The sequence below is a fragment of the Geotrypetes seraphini genome, chromosome 1, assembly GCF_902459505.1.
Source record: "Geotrypetes seraphini chromosome 1, aGeoSer1.1, whole genome shotgun sequence".
Lineage (NCBI taxonomy): Eukaryota > Metazoa > Chordata > Amphibia > Gymnophiona > Dermophiidae > Geotrypetes > Geotrypetes seraphini.
The window spans coordinates 484,054,773-484,072,360 of record NC_047084.1 but is presented as its reverse complement, the minus strand read 5'-3'; the positions used below and the strand labels follow the sequence as shown (position 1 = coordinate 484,072,360).

Genomic DNA, 17,588 nt, shown 5'->3' with positions numbered 1-17,588 from the left:
GATGAAATTCTCTCCCCGCAGCTCCTTCTCCAGAGGTCTCCTGAAACCGGTCTGGTATCGGGTCTTTCCTGTAGCAAAGACGATTCTACCGCAGGACAAGGAGGCATAGTTGGGTGCCTTTGTGCTTTCTGTGAGGCATTTTTTTTTTTGGGAGAATAACTTCACAAGCTGCTTAGCATTAGTCCAGTCCTGCTGCCATCTTGGCCACTCCCCCGGATGTAATGTAGGGGGCATAAAAGAGAGAGAGAGGCCGGGGAAGGCTGGAGAGAAGAACAAGAAAACCAGACTCGTAGCAGGCTAGAGAGAAGCATAGGAGAGAGACAGACTGAGTAAAATCTATAGGGGAGATATGAGAGACAAACAGACTGGGTGAAGGCTGTGGGGTAAGAAAGAGAGACAGACTGGGTGAAGGCTGTGGGGTAGGAGAGAGAGAAAGACAGAATGTAAGGGTTAAAGCCTGCATAGATTTTTAGAGAGCTGAATACATTTCTCCTGCTACATTCAGAGACTGTGCCTGAAACAGGGAAAACCTCTGGCCTACTTCTGCTCCTTAGGGGTCTGATACAACTGGGAGTTATCACATCATGAGCTCCAACTTAAAGCCTTATCTGGGGCAAGTTTCTCCTTTTAGACAAAAATTCTGGGGGCCACCAGCAAGGAGCCAAGGTTCCTTGAAATTCCATGAGGTGATGTCGAAGGGATATTTCTGGAGATGCTCAAGTCAAGCGGTTGGAACAGGAGGCGTAGAAAGCATCATCTTCCAAGATAGCCCTGAGTCCAAAAGGGTATAAAGAGTATCCCCAAGAAGGCTCATGGTTCCTAGCTATCACTCTCTAAGAAAGGACATACTGGTGTGTGCTGATCCTGAGGCCTGCTGGCTATGCTATGCCTGAGCTGCTACCCTTTGGGTATATGAAAGAGGCCTGAAGAAAATTGCCAGACTGACACTGCTACAGTTCCAGTGCCCGGTCCTGCTCCAGAACACCTGCAGAACTCCTGCTTCCCAAGAGATATTTCTCCCACACAAACCATGTTGAGCATCATTCCTGTATTCCTGCATCGTGCCAGAGCTCCAGCTCTCAAACAGACTGTGTTGGGCAGTGATCCAGGTGTCGTGCATCGTTCCAGAGCTCCAGCTGACCAAGGAGAGAGAGCTTCTCTTCACTGAAGTGCTGGGCATCACCCCAGAAGCCATGCATTGCCTGAGAGAGACCTTCCCTACAAGTACAGATTCATAATCTGGGAATTAGTCAGGAGGCTAGTTCATAGCCTATAGGGGAAATGTGTGTTTGCTTCCCAATACAATAGTGGGTGGTTTTATTTCCTATGCTTCTAAGCTTGTCTAAGTGCTTAGTCCCAGATTCTCTATACGGCGTCAATATTGGCAGCCGCCAATAGCATGTTGATCATGCAAGGGCGCCCTATATCGCGCCTATGTGAAAGATAGGTGCCGGAAACGTAGGCCAGGGTATTCCAGGCCTACATTCCTGATGCCCATCTTCATCGTGAATTGCGCCTACCTAGGCTCTTTAGGCCACCTAACACCACTTCTGGTGTTAGCCACGCCCACAGTGTGTTAGGCGGCCTAAAGCACCTAAAGAGGCATGATTCCGGCGTCAATTTTTATAGGCACCAGTAGGTGCCTTGAAACTCAGTTGAAAACATCGTTTTAACAGTTTTGTTTTACTGAGCTTGAGTGCCTACCAACACCTAAAAAATCAGCGCCAATTAGAGAATCTGGGCATTAGTCTCACACCTAATTTGCAGTTCGACATTTTGGCAGCATTTGATGCCTTGGACCACTCGCTTCCACTATAACAGAATTCCTCTCCACGACAAGTCACAAATGTGGAAGGCTACCTGTGGTGTCCCACAAGGCTCACCATTGTCCCCCCTTCTCTATTCAATATATATCTAAGTGCCCTAGGCAGGAAATTCAGACACCCTAACCACTGAAACCACAATGCACACACACACAATGACCTCTGTGCATGGACTAAAACAAACTCTAAAACCAAACAAACTAACAACCAAACAAAGTCCTATGGTTCAGAAATTATAACACCTTACCTTACACAGACCTGATACTGATGACTGGAAAACCCTCAAACTGAAACAGTCCTCAAAGGTCCTAGGTGTGATCCTCAACTCAGATCTCACCTGCACAGACCACATAAACTCCTTGGTCAGGAAATTATTCTTGAGGCTCAGGCAATTGAGCGTAATCAGACCACTGCTGAGCCAATCCAACTTTAGAACAATTCTCCCCTACCTAGACTACTGCAACTCCTTATATGCAGGCATTGCTGAATATACTGTAAGTGCAAAAGATAACAACTGCAAAGAAGGAAAACTGCAGAGATGATGTACAAGATGCCAAGTCTTTAATCAAAAAATAATAATACTTTGAACAATGAACAGTTTGTATCCAAGATATGGTCCAATTGGAATCTTGTACATAATCTCTGCAGTTTCCCTTTTTGTTTGTCGTCTGATATACTACTGCAGTTCCGCTGGATTTTCTTTTGTGTTTGCCTTAAAGATTACAACTGCTCCAGAACACAGCAGCAAGACTGATTTTCTAAAAGGTAAATATGAAAGTGTTTCTCCACTCCTGAAGGAGTTACACTGGCTTCCTGTGAAGAGAAGAATACAGTACAAGACAGTTTGCATGATACACAAAGCCATCTACGAGGAGAACTCCATAGGACTTGTCGCAGACTCCTTCCTCAAGGAAAGAACACTTCAACGGTACAAACTGGCCTCTCCCCCCCACCCACCCCCTCCTAGGTGTACGTAGAAAGAAGCTGTACAACTCAACATTTGCATACCAGGGACCCAGGACACAGAATGGTCTTCCCCTTCACCTGCAACAACAATGCTAGTGCAAAACCTTCAGAAAGAATCTTAAGACCCATCTTTTCTCTTTGGACCTATAGTGAAATCCCAGGAGCCTACCCCCTGCTCTTTCCTCGTGTCCAGTCTCTAAATCTTGTTGTAACCCTTTGATTCCCCCAATTCTATATCCAATGTACATGTCCTGATCTTAAATCTGTTGTAAACCGCAGTGAATCCTAGCGGAAAATTTCGGTATAGAAGAATATGTATGGTATGGTATTGTTTGCCACTTGTAATATAAATAAATATTCTACTTTTCAAATATAAAGCCTGATTTACTGCTTGTCAGAAATCCTATTTACCCAGAGGGTTTGGATTTGGATCTTAATCTTTGGGGAATACAGCTAAATATAGATTTCATTTACCAGAGTGCTAACATCCAGTGTAAATCTGTATTCCCAGTGCCCTGGAATAGCTAGGCCATGTAGGCAATCCCTATAGCCCACTCTAATATGCTTACAAGATAGACTGGGTGAAGGCTGTAGGTAGGAGAGACAGACAGGCAGTCTGGTTGAAAACTGTGGATAGAAGGTATGATAAAGAAACTGTTAGGAATCCAGGCTATGATGATAGGTGAAACAAAAAGACAACTGCCTATTTGCTTCACCTATCTAGAGGGTGCTGTTACACAACTGACAGCATGCTTTGGGAAGGGAAACTACCGACTTCTGAAACTGATAGCAGAGGCACCTTAAGGAAATGAGTTATTAAAGTTTTATGGCCCACAGCACAAAATAGGAAAAAAAAATCTTAATAAGTTAATTTCTAAAGGAACTATTGCTAATCTGGGAGGGGATTTCAACCCTCCCCCCAAAACTTCAGTGGGATGGGAAAAGAGAAGCGAAAAATATCTTAGACGATATTTAATGAAAATTTGTCAAGGCCCGCTTTACAGAGTGATTTTTTTTTCTTGCCAATGCTATACTAGTGGCATTGTTAGAACTCAATTGAGAATATGAGATTTATGCTTATTGAGCAGTAATTTATACTAAACCTGATAGCGCGGGCTGATGTGTTAAATGCTTTGATGCCCATAGAGACTGATTGGGCGTCGGAGCATTTGCCGCACAGTGCTCACTCTCTCAGCTTAGTAAAAGGGGGCCTTAATCTGGTGTACTGATCTTCCAACATAAACCAACCTACAAGGGCAGGTAATTATATTTATAGTTAAAATTGTAATAAGGGAGATATTAGTCTTTGAATGATTTGCAACTGTCTGTGGATTCTCCCAAACCAGTCCTTCAATCCTCATTATCACACCACTAGTCCTGATCACATTTTCATTGACCAAACACTTCTAAACTTTCAGTTCTATTCAAACTTTGTAAGACACTTTACATAGGGGGTCAACAGGGCAAGAAATATTATGATAGGGGATTCCAAAAAAGAGATTATGTACTTACCCTGGTAAGCTCTTTTCCAGTAGATAGGTGAGACATTCTAGACTAGTGGGTAGTGTCCCCATGGCCGCATGCCATCTGCAGAAGGAATCCAGTCCAGATTTTTCTCTGTGCCTCTTATGTATGTCACCGAGCTCCTTAGCTCCACCTAAACGAATGGACAAAGGGGACCCCCATAGACATCATATACTTAGATTTCAAAAAAGCCTTTGATAAGGTACCCCATGAACGCCTACTACGGAAACTGAAGAACCATGGGGTGGAAGGAGACGTACATAGATGGAACAAAAATTGGTTGGCAGGTAGGAATCAAAGGGTAGGAGTGAAGGGCCACTACTCTGACTGGAGGAGGGTCACGAGTGGTGTTCCGCAGGGGTCAGTACTCGGACCGCTGCTGTTCAATGTATTTATAAATGATCTAGAAACAGGGACGAAGTGCGAAGTAATAAAATTTGCAGATGACACCAAACTATTTAGTGGAGTTGGGACTAAAGATGACTGTGAGGATTTATAAAGGGACCTGAACAAACTAGAAGAGTGGGCGAAGAGATGGCAGATGAAGTTTAATGTAGAGAAATGTAAAGTCTTGCATGTAGGAAAAAGAAATCCGAAGTACAGCTATACGATGGGAGGGCTGGTAATGGGTGAAAGTACCCTAGAAAAGGACTTGGGGGTAATAGTGAACAAGACAATGAAGACGTCGAACAGTGCACAGCGGGCTCTAAGAAGGCGAATAGAATGCTAGGTATAATCAAGAAAGGTATTACAACCAGAACGAAAAAAGTTATCCTGCCCTTGTATCGGGTAATGGTGCGCCCACATCTGGAGTACTGCGTCCAGTATTGGTCGCCATACCTTAAGAAGGATATGGCGATACTCGAGAGAGTTCAAAAAATAGTGACACGATTGATAAAAGGTATGGAAAACCTTTCATATGCTGAAAGATTAGAGAAACTGGGGCTCTTTTCCCTAGAAAAGCGGAGGCTTAGAGGGGACACGATATAGACTTACAAGATCATGAAACGCATAGAAAAAGTGGAGAGGGACAGATTCTTCAAACTTTCGAAAACTACAAGAACAAAAGGGCATTAGGAAAAATTAAGAGGGGACAGATTCAGAACCAATGATAGGAAGTTCTTCTTCACCCAAAGGGTGGTAGACACCTAGAATGCACTTCCAGAGGGTGCGATAGGACAGAGTACGGTATTGGGGTTCAAGAGGGGATTAGATTATTTCCTGAAAGTATAGATAAAGGATTACTATATAGGTCCTGGACCTGATGGGCCGCCACTTGAGCAGACTGCTGGGCATGATGGACCTCTAGTCTGACCCAGCAGAGGCACTGCTTATGTTCTTATGTTCTTACAGATAGTACCCAAGCATCAAGGGCTGCCAAACCAACATGAAGTAGAGATACCCAGACCAATCAAGGTCATAAATAACTGTTCTGCTCAAAAGAATAACATGAGAATATCAGCTGCAAACAGCTGGCAAAACCTCAAGGGAACTCAGAAACTACTCCCGCCTAAAAGAGGAGCATATATACAGTAAAATCCCCAGCCCCCAAGGGCTGACTGTTATCCAAGGTTAAACTTGAGAGACACATGAAACAAACTGAGATAACAGTCAGGTGCAGGAACGACAGGCCAGGAGCCTAGAATGTCTCACCTATCTACTGGAAAAGAGCTTACCAGGGTAAGACATAATCTCTTTTTCCAGTGCAATAGGTAAGACATTCTAGATAAGTGGGACGTACAAAAGCAGTCGCCAAAAAGCCAGGGCAGGCTGATTGTGCCTTCCCTCAAGACTGAGGACCCCAAAGGCAGAGTCCTGTCTCGCCTCCACATTCCCTCTGTAAAACACGGCAGACATGTGTATAGAGGACCACATTGCTGCTGTACAAATCTCCTCAGGGGAGACAGCTCTAGCTTCGGCCCACAAAGAAGCCACACATCTAGATGAATGCGCTTGGATAGAAAAAGGAGACTTTTTCCCAGAAAGCATGTAGGCTGACAAAAGGGCCTCACAGATCCATCTGGAAATCGAGACCTGAGAAGCCGGAGTGCCCCACTGGACAGAATAAGTCAGATCAAACAAATGGTCAGAAAGACTAACGCATTTATGACCACCAAATAGCGAAGAAGCACTCCATGCAGATTCAGGATCCTCAAAACACGATCCTGTGTCTTTGAACCAGTAGGCTGAGAAACAGGAACACGTACTTCCTGATCGACATGGAAAGCCAAAACCATCCTCGGCAGGAAGAAAGGAATCATGTGCAAGGAAATCCTGTCCCCCAAGATTTGGAGGAACGGTTTCATTGCAAGAAAGAGCCTGGAGTCTGGAGATATGGCTCGCAGATGGAACAGCAATCAGAAAAAAAAGCATCTGAAGCATCAAAGGCCAAAAGGGAAGCATCCCAATAGGGCTCAAAAGAAGTCTTGGATAGACTATACAGTACAAGGGCAAGGTCCAGACAGGGAACGGTAGATAAATCAGTGGTCCAATGAGAAGAGCTCCTGTCAGAAATCTGTCAACGAAAGGGCGAGACACCAAAGATGAAGGACGACCCTGGGCATGAAAACAAGAGAGCCCAACCACTTGGACCCAAAAGGATGCCACAGAGAGGCCTTGATCAAGACCAGCCTGGAGAAAAGGCAGCACCAACAAAAGAGGATTGGTATACGGCCCCACATGGTCCTGAGCGCACCAGTGCTGAAAAGTTACCAATGCCATAGAGCAGACAACTGCTTAGACATGAGCAGAGTGCCAAGGACCACAGCAAAAGAGCCCTTGCAGACCAAGGCTGCTCAGGCAACAGCCAAGCCAGAAGAGCAAAACAACTCAGGTCCTTCATGCAGATCGGACCCTACTGAAGTAGGCCAGGATGGACACACAACCAAAGGCCACTACTCTAGCAAAGAAGCAGCTTAGTGGTAGACGACAGCCTGCAAGACCAGTCCGGAGCCATGAGAATGACATGGCCTAGATGGACCTCGATATGCAGAATTAGCTTAGCATGGGCCAGGGAGGAAAGACATACAGGAGGATTTCCTGAAACCACGGCTGTACCAAAGCGTCGCAACCCTTCGACTTAAGAATTCAGCTGCTTGCATGTGCTCTACCATGGCCATGAGGCTGAAATGGGGCCAACCCCAACCTCACAAGGGCTCGGAACACTGCTGGGGCCAGCGCCCATTCACCCTAAACTACGGGCTATCTGATGAGGAAGTCAACCTGAACAAAATTGACAACCGTCACATGCACTGCTGAAAGCCCCTGGAGGCTGCTTTCCGCCCACTGAAAGGGACTCCTGAGCCAGAGAATTGCTGCTGGCACCTTCTTGGCAATTGACATAGGCTACTGCCATTGCACAGTCAAATAAGACTGAGCACTTGGCCCTCCAGAGTCTTCTGCTACTACTCTAGATCCAGCTGAAGGGCTCCGAGCTCCAAACGGTTGAGCAACCACTTCCACTGAGAGGGCATCCATTACCCCTAAATGGGATGCCGAGTGCATCACGCTCCCCAGCCCTGAAGGCTGGCATCTGTCAGCACGATGACCCAGGAGGCAATCCACAGTGGTACATCCTCGCATAGCGATTGCGGGAGAAGCCACTAATAAGGCTGGCCCGAGCCTCCAGAGTCAAGGAAAGACTGGTCTGTAATGCATCCCAGGGCAGAGCCCAGTGAGAGTTAGACAAGCTGGAAAGGATGAATGTGCACTCTCGCCCAAGGAACCACATCCAACATTGTAGCCATGGATCCAAGGACCTGAATATAGTCCCACACCAAAGGAGCAGGAGAAAGGGAGAAATCTGGGAACACTGAATCAGTCCGCGGGTCCCTAGAAGAAAGAGGCAGCCCACATCCATGTCAAAGAGAATACCCATGTATTCCAAAACTGCTTGGGTGAGAAATTACCCTGTCTGTAATGCACAAACCAATTAAGGTCCTCTAGCACCTGGATCACCTGATTCGCTCTCTCTCGACCCTCAGACAATGAGGGAGCTCTGATTAGCCAGTTGACCAAGGCAGGGAGTACTTGCAGACCCATGCTACTTTGAGTCAGCTGTCATCACCTCGGCGAAAGTACAAGGGGTTGTTGCTAGGCCAAAGGACAGAGCCAAAAACTTGCATTGTGTGTGCAAGACGTGAAACCACAAGTCTCTGTGGTGGGATGGAAAGATCAGAATGTGCCAGAATGCCCCATGAATCCAGAGAGGCAAGGAACTCTCCCAGGTCATCGCTGCTATGACGGATTGCATTGTTTCCATGTAAGACTTCATAATCTTGAGAGCCTCATGTATATGCTGCAGCTCCAGAATAGGCCTTCAACCACTGGAGCCATTCAGTGGCACGATAAAGCATATGGAGAATGTGCTGGAGTCTGAATGATCAGATGGCATCCACTCTAGAACTTGAATATCCAGCAAGTGCTGTACAGTGGCCTGCAATTGGAGCACTTTGTCTGGGTGTCTTGCGAGAGAGTCCACAACCAAGAGGCCAAAGGCCAGGTGAATTCCAATCGCAGTCCAACCAAATAAAGTGCAGAACCACAGGTCAGACATAATGCAAACCCAAGCCGGCAGGAATGCTGAGAGCATGCCCCCTATTTGTAGAGGGGGGGTGTTCCCCAGCCTAGCACAGTGCACCTTCCTGGCAGAAGGTGCAAGATGAAAGCCAGAGGGATGGGCACGTCTGTAGCCGGAGCACCGCTGCCGGGAGCCCAGGTATAAGATGTGATGCTGAAATATGAGTGGTAATACCTGAAGCCACGAAAATTAGTGATGAGAACCCCTAGAGAAGGGATCTCAAAGTCCCTCCTTGAGGGCCGCAATCCAGTTGGGTTTTCAGGATTTCCCCAATGAATATGCATTGAAAGCAGTGCATGCACATAGATCTCATGCATATTCATTGGGGAAATCCTGAAAACCCGACTGGATTGTGGCCCTCAAGGAGGGACTTTGAGACCCCTGCCCTAAAGGGTCTGGTGGGGGAGGGGGTCTGCTATCAGGCAGGGTCTTAGGGCAACCACAGAATCCAACCAGACCTTTGCCAAACAATCACTGCCCTAAAAGGGAAGTCTTGACAAAGAAACCTATGGAAGTGGAATTACCAGCCCATTATCTAATCCAGAGAATTCTGCGCGAAGAAGCAGAAATGGAAAACTCATATAAAACAGCAGTCACATAAGCTGGCCCAGCCAAAGGAAGTTGAGGAGGAAAATCTACAGCTTCACTGTCCACGGTGCGCAGGCGAAACAGATAGGTGCTTGTAACAACAGATGCTGCCAAAGCAACCTGAAAGCTCCAAAGCAGATGCACCAAAAAGCCTCTTGAGGACAATATCCACATAGCGGTCCAGCACATCTGTAAGCATCACTGCACCTTCCTTGGGTAGAGAGGTGCAGGCAGACACCTGCCTAACCAAAAAATCCATTCAAGGCTGAGCCAGAACCTGCAGGCACTTCAATGCTAGAGGGTACAAGTGAGATATAGTCCTCGCTAGTGCTGCCCGATTCAGAGAAAAATATTTCAGGGAAAATATTTCGATTTGATCTGTTAAATTGATTTTTCAATTAGATTTCAATGGCACAGCTTTTTAAAGTTTAAACATTTATTTAACCAAGGCAATTTTCATGTCAAAAATAGGAATAGCCAATCCATAACATAGCTTTAAAATTAGTTAGAAACATGAGGTGGTGCCAGCAGGGAAGAGGGCCAGAGAGAAGCTGGTGTCGGCTGATTGCCTATAGGATGTGCCTCTCACCACGAGAGGTACATCCTGTAGGCAGTCAGCTGGCACCTCTCTTCCTCCCCAGTGTGCTGCAGCACACCTGAAATCTCGGGAGGCACACAGTTTGCGATACAATTGAATTGCTAAATGTTGTGGCTTGATATGAATTCAGGTGTCATCAGACTGCCTTCAGCTGTTAGGTCCCTCTGCTATCTCTGCGTTGTTCATCTCTCCCTCTCCTCATTTTGCCCTCCCCCCAAGTCCATCTCTCCCTCTCCCCTCTCCATCATCTCCCCTAAGTCCATATCCTCCTCCCCCCCCCGCTCCATCCCACTCCCTTTATTTTTCTGTAAAATTTGTTGCCAGTGGCAGCTGTGAATCTAGCAATCCACAGAACTCTCCTGCTGCCGCTCCTGGCGTCTTCTCTCCACTGCAGCACGCCCTCAGTGACAACTTCCTGTTTCCGCTGGGATGGCTGCAATAGAGAGAAGACGCCCAGATTAATGGCAGGGTAGCAGGGTAGAATTGCATTATCTCCGGTTGACAAAAACTTTTGCATCAAATTAAAGGTAGATGTGGGTCTCAAGTGTCTTCAATCACCATCTACTTTGGGTCACCAGTTCTGGTCTTGTGCTCGGATTACTGCCTTTTGGCATCAGATCAATGTACATATTCAAACTATGTGGAATTACAACTTTCTACTGGATCCGGAGATGCTGTTTACGTTGGATCATGTTCCCCTGTCTGCACCGAAGGGATTTCGCAGCTTTCTGTCTAGAGCGGTGTTACTGGGGAAGAAAGCGATTTTGCTTTGCTGGATTTCAACAGATTCTCCGACACTTTCACGCTGGAGAACATTGATGATTCAACAAGCTTCCATGGAGAGGCTCTGTTTTCCTTCCTTGGACTCTGCTCAGCGACGGTTATTTTGCCTTTGCTGGACACCTTTTTGGGATACTTTAACGCCTAGGGCACGTAGCCATTTATTGAATGTTTGAGTTTGTTATGCTGGGATGCACAGGATTGGAATTTGAGTTTTCTATTGTATAGATTGGGGACTGGGGGCGGGACGGTGGGAGGGGGGGCAGACCTGGTACAAGATGAAGTTGGGATGTGTTTTGGTACTCGCTTTCCTTTGTTGTACACCTTGCATTCTTGTGTGTTTAACTTTTTCAAAAATGCAATAAAATATATTTGAAAAAAAAAAAAAAAAGGTAGATGTGGGGAGGGGAGAGAATTAGATAAACGCTATTGGGGAGAGAAGGGTTACAGGATCGATTCCGGAAAGGAGTGCGCTGAAAGAACTAATCAATAAGAAAAAAAAAAGGGCAAAAGAGAAGAAGCCAGGGAGATGTGGGCTCACCTTGCTGCCGATCTGCTCACACATCCTGCTCAGGTATTTCGTTTGCCTAAGTCATTTCTTCTGATGTAACTTCCTGTTTCGTAAAACAGGAAGTTACATTAGATGGAAAGACTCCAGCAGAGGGAAAGCCCGAACGGGCATCTGAAAAATAGATTGGTGGCAAGGGGACTGGTGCCACTGCTCATAAATCGGTGAGTCCATTTTTTTCTGTAAACAAATCAATTCGAATGGATTCACCCAAAGTGAATTGGTGAATTGATTTGAATCGGGAATCAGGCGCCTCTAGTCCTCGCTAACAGAAGAGCATATTCCAGGTAGTCACATTGCTCTGATAATAAAATGTTTATGTCACGGTGCCATGGAAAGGTGTAAGACTGCGAGCATGCACCACAAAGCCAGGAGGAAGATGAGGACAGAGCCGGCTGAGTGACCAAATGCAATTCCTGCAAAGACTCAGAAATAAGATCTGGCAAAGCCACAGATTGAAATAGGCACAGTTAGGATTACCCCCAGGTCCTAGAGACCCTGAAGAATCCGAAGATCCAGAATACAGTCCCTTGTACCCTGTCCTTGGAAGCGCTGCACCTTGATATAAGGGGTCATAAAGCTAGTCATCAGCATAAAGATAAGCAGAGCAAGAACAATGCTGACTTAGGTAAAGACAAATCCAGAAAAGCAATGCCACTGGGAGACGCAGCAGATGTGGAGCAGGACTGTGCAGAACGCCGGCGCTCCTGGGGTGCATAGTCACCCTCTAATGACTGAACCATGCGTTTCAGAGTCTGCGGATGGACTGCAGCTGTGCACACGAACTATAAGCCTTGCCGAGCCCCAAAAATAAAGAAGGCTGCCCCACTGGCTAGCTGAGCATTTTGTCACCTCCCAGCTGCGCCACACAGCATGTGGCAAGAACGCTACTGAAGTGCCTAATTTATGCAAACCTGACAATAATTCACATTAGGAGAGCATAAAAAGACACCATCTCAATAGGATTTGAGTCAAAAATTGCATTTTGGAAGAAGCAGGGAGCTTTTAAAAATAAATAAATAAAAAAAAATCACTAAATATCCAAGATGGCCGCAGTTGTGAAATTCACACTAAAATTAGGAAAGTTAAAAATGGTGGTTTTAGTTTTTTTCATGTAGGGGAACAAAGGGGGACATGCAGAAACTTTGAAAATCATTTTTCAGACCTCCCCTGATCCATCTCACAGGCTATAACAGCCTATACTCACTGTGCTCTGTTTGTGGATCTGTGCTGCAGCCTGCCTCAGCTCTTTTACACTAGCTGGATTAGAAAATCACTGCCTCATGCTGGGAATAGATCTGCAAAGTTGATCTTAAGGCTGCCAGTCGGACCCCATGCCTGACTGCACCTCCACCCCTGCAGACCAATGAACGCGAACTGGAATGAGCGGAGATGAGAAAACGTAGCTGGCACCCTGCAAGCACCACCTAGCCTCCTAAGGGCGCCTAACAGCCTGCATTCAATCCCTGCTTATCAGAAGGTAAGATAACTTCAAGGACAGCCCCGAGTTCCACAGAAACTAAGCAGGCTGGCTAACAGGTACCCACTGGGTTTGGCCCGTCAGCTACAGACAGAAGTCTGTGTTCTCAATGCAAGCAAAGTGAAAGAAACACGCCAAATACAAGAATCCTAAGGAACAAAGGACTAAAAACACTTAATAAAATAATAAAATGTAGAGAGCAGAACGAACACACTCCTGCAGGCACATGTGCAGAAGGAACAAACTACAAGTGGAGCTAAGGAGCTCAGTGAAGTACAAAAGAGGCACAGAGAAAAATCCAAACAGTACTCCTTTTGCAGAAGGCACGCAGCCTTGAGGACACTATCCACTTGTCTAAAATGTCTCACCTATTGAACTGGAAATTAAGATCTGAGTAGTTATAACATGTCGGTGATTCTGGATATAACCTGTAATGTGAGCAGATAAATTAGAATAAGGGAGTATGAATGTCAATTAATCTTTAGCTCCCTTATCTTTATACTGTAATACAGTTTACAGTTTATTACAAAATGTGATATACCACCTAGCCTAGAGCATACAGGCAGTTTACAATAAAATCAAAAATATATAGAAATTGTATAGGAAAGGAACACCATTCTTGAAGATGTTTTAAGTGGATAGGAATCACAACTGAGCACTATTATAATTGGACCAATGACAAAATGGGTAAGAGTATCTGCTTATTTTTTTTAGCATTCAGAGTGGTGAAGGTCTAGCTATCATAAATTATCAGCATAAAATTAGTGTTGCTTTATTCTAATGAATATACAATACATGATATAGAGCAAGATTTCTATTACTGTACTTCTGAATAAAGCTGTCCTCATAAAATGGCCTGGAAGTCATACAAATCATTTGTCCCATTATTTAATACTACTGTATACATACCAGTCCTCATCTTCAGGAATCTTGGCTAGAGGTGGATTTAAGCAGTATATATGATAAGCCATGTTACACTCATCACATAGGAGCTGCATGTGGGCATCCTGTTTTCCACCACAAAGGTAACAGGAACAAAAGCGGCACTCCTTCTCTGGATCAGCTTTGCAGTGCTTGCATTCTGGGCCACTTTTCCCTATATAGGCAAGTATTAAAAAAATAAAATAAAATAAAGAGCCCATTTCTCAAAAAATGATTTTTCACTGAAGGCAATAGGTTCATATAGTAAATAAAACCAAAATATGCACACAAATACAGCATCATCACTTAGGCTGTTTAGCAGCAATACTTCAAGACTACAGGCGAGACCAGGAATCATATTTTGTCCCACTAGACTCCAAAGGATCAGGTATTAGATGGCAGGGATTGATATTGGGAGGAAGCAGATAGGTGTGGGTGGGCACAGCAATTTTTTTTTAATAAGGACAAGGACTGGGAAAATGTTTTACTTAATATTTTTGCAAACCATACAGGAATGCACAAATCTTGGGCACATTTTTACTAGTGATTTAAGGATTTTAGGGGGGATTAATGAACACTGGGCATTAACATGTCTTTTTTTTTTACATGAATAAAAGTAGGATTAACAGGTTTTTTTAATTAGAATTTTTATATTATAATTCACAGACAAATTAATACTAAATCCTCAAAAAATCAACTGGTATATGGATCACTGGTTCTTTGGAATCCCCAGTCAAGTCTCCTTGCCTGCGATCCCATACTATAGAACTTCAAAAATCTATAAAATATTTAGGAGTCCATTTGGATACGAGTTTGACCTTCCATCCCCAGTTAATCTCGCTTATGATACGTTTAATACGATCATATATAGCCAAAAATTATATATATCTCTCATATATGCTGTAATGCCATGTATACAGGACTCCCTCAAGCATCTATCAAGAAATTGCAGACAGTTCAAAACACTGCAATTAGAGTTATTACAAACAAACCCTCGTAGATACGAACATGTGACCCCCATTATTTAAGGAATATCACTGGCTACCAATAAAATTCATGCTGATGTTTAAAGCATTGACCTTGGCCTTTAAAAATGTTAAATAGTGGGCCACCTGACTAAGAAAAAGATTTCTGCAGGACAAAGCCTAAAGTTCCGACACTCTCTAGGTGGAGGTGATTGCAACCAAAAACGGCATCTTGATGGTAAGGTCCAAAAGCTCATAGTCTAGCAAGTGCCTGGAGAACCAGATTAAGATTCCAAGTTGGAAAAAGACCGTCACACTAGAGGGCAGAGCCATAATGCACTCTTCAAAAATCTGGCTACATCTGGATATGTAACAAAGGTGCTCTTATTGATTCTGAGCCCAAAAATAGGAGAGTCCAGATATCTGAACATAGGAAGGAGGCGCTGGGGACACTAAGGACATAGGAAGGTACTGGGGGCACTAAGGACATAGGAAGGAAGGAGGGAGGGAATAGAAAGGGACAATTGTTGGGCCTGAGTGCAGAAAGAAATGAAAGATAGGATGCACAGTCAGAGTGAAACGCAACCAGAGACTCAATCACCAGACAGCAAAAGTTGGAAAAATGATTTTATTTTCAATTTAGTGATAAAAATGTGTCAGTTTTGAGAATTTATATCTGCTGTCTATATTTTGCACTATATTTGTCTATTTTTCAATAGTTACTAAGGTGACATCATTGAAAACCCCCCAAATATAAATAATTAACATTTTCTCTGCGTATAGGGTGCTTGGTGGGTTTTTTTAAATTTTATGGTTACCATTATGAAATAATAAGATATTGTGTGTACATGAAAAATGAATGGAAGAAATTGGGGGCGGGGCTAGGGCGGGATGAGGGGGGGCTAGGGCGGGACTGAATATTAATAGATGTCCCGTTTTGATGAAAAAAATAAATGGTCACATTAAGTAAGAAGCATCTTTCTGCAAGTTCTTTAAAAATGGATATACATTGTATTCTATTTCTAAGCATTTATGAACTGCTAAATCTCAGAACAAGTTCAAATTGGTGTGCAAATAAAATACAGTCCATTCCTGATGCGTGGTTTTACGTATCCTCTGTTGCATCTATTGTGACCAATATTCCCCATTCATGCCACTGTGTTCATGTATTCACAGACCTGCTCTAAAAAATCCCAGCTTTCTTTGCTTTCATTTTCACTTTGCGCCTGGCATTCACTTCCAAATATGTCCCCCAAGTGTCCAGAGAGTGAATTACAAGCGTCTACACTGCTGTCCCATGCAGGAAACTAACCCTATTTTCTCAATAATATCCACTGTTCACTTTCCACGATTTTGAGGCCTGTGTAGTGTTTGAACCTAGCCTCTATTTTTCTATAGACTCAACATTTCTTTATTCACAATTTTGCAGTTTGCAAACATCTTCAGGAACCATACTACCACGAATGACAAGAACAGACTATCTTATACAAAATGACCACCATAATCTACAACTAAATGTCATTATAAAGCATAGTTACTTACCTATATTATCCATGGACAGCAGGCAGATGTTCTCACATGCGAGTGACATCATCCACAGAGCCTAGTACAGACAACTTTAAACTTCTTCAAGCCTCGAGACTGCCTGTACCGCACATGTGCCAGTACCTTCCTGACTGACATTGGCTCACTCTAAGAAGCCAACTAGGGGAGGTGGGAGAGTTGTGAGAATATCTGCTTGCTGTCCTTGCACAACACTTGTTACAGGTAAGTAGCTGTGCTTTATCTCAGGACAGGCAGGCAGCATATTCTCATATGTGGGACTCCCTAGCTGAAACCTAACAGGTTGAAGGGTAGTTGGCATCTAAACAGACAATACATTTTGCAGAACTGCTTTACCGAACAGACTATCTCGTCTGGAATGATTCTCATGGGATTAAGGACCATATAGCTGTTTTACTGATGTCCTCAATGGGAGTGAAATGTAGATGAGCTAAAGTCGTCGGCATAGCTTGAATTTTATATGCAGTGAAACAACAGTCCAGGATAAGCCCAGCCCGAGCATAGCAAAAAGAGATGCAGTCAGTCAGCCATGTAGAGATAGTTCTCTTTATAATGGGAGTGCCAAGTCTGTTTGGATCAAATGACAAGAACAGCTAGGTAGACATTCTGTGAGGCTTGATGTGATGCAAGTAGTAAACAGGAGCACATTTTCAGTCCAATGTGTGGAGTGCAGCTTTACCAGGGTGAAGGTCTTGGAAAGAAGACAGGGAGAACTATGGTTGAGTTGAAATTCCGAGACTGCCTTTGGGAGGAACTTCAGATGAGTCTGGAGAACCAATCTGTCATGGTAAATCTTTGTGTAAGCAGGATCTGACACCAGTGTTTGCAGTTCACTGACTCTTCGAGCTGGAGTAATGCAGATTAGAAATACCACTTTCCATGTGAGGGGTTTTGAGAGATGAAGTAGCCAGTGGTCCAAATGGAGGCTTCATCAGAGTTGAAAGTAATTCATGGAATATGTTTCTAGCCATTTAAACTAGAAGGTGGGGGTGGCGTATGTATGAAGGACAATTATAGAGGCCACCCCCAGCAAAAGACAAGATGTGATGGTAGTAAAGATTGCAACATAAACAATATTAGCAACTCAATTCTTAGTATTGCAACGGGAAGTGAAATGAAACAAAAAACTGTATGAAAAAGCAGATTACTGCAGAAAAATAGCTGGAAAGTGATGATCACAAACGCTTACAGTCTAAGCAACAAAGTTCATGATCTGCAAGCCCTGATGTTAGA

General features: G+C 44.2%; 1 protein-coding gene across 5 annotated transcripts in view; it reads right to left on the bottom strand.

The window, feature by feature from the left end:
* UHRF2 (ubiquitin like with PHD and ring finger domains 2) overlaps positions 1–17,588 on the bottom strand; it is a 296,656-nt gene that overhangs the window by 135,058 nt on the left and 144,010 nt on the right. For all 5 annotated transcript variants that reach the window (XM_033925831.1, XM_033925842.1, XM_033925813.1 and 2 more), the window contains exon 6: positions 13,816–14,002. In XM_033925831.1, the coding sequence (XP_033781722.1) occupies positions 13,816–14,002 (187 nt within the window). The remainder of the gene's footprint in view (positions 1–13,815; positions 14,003–17,588) is intronic.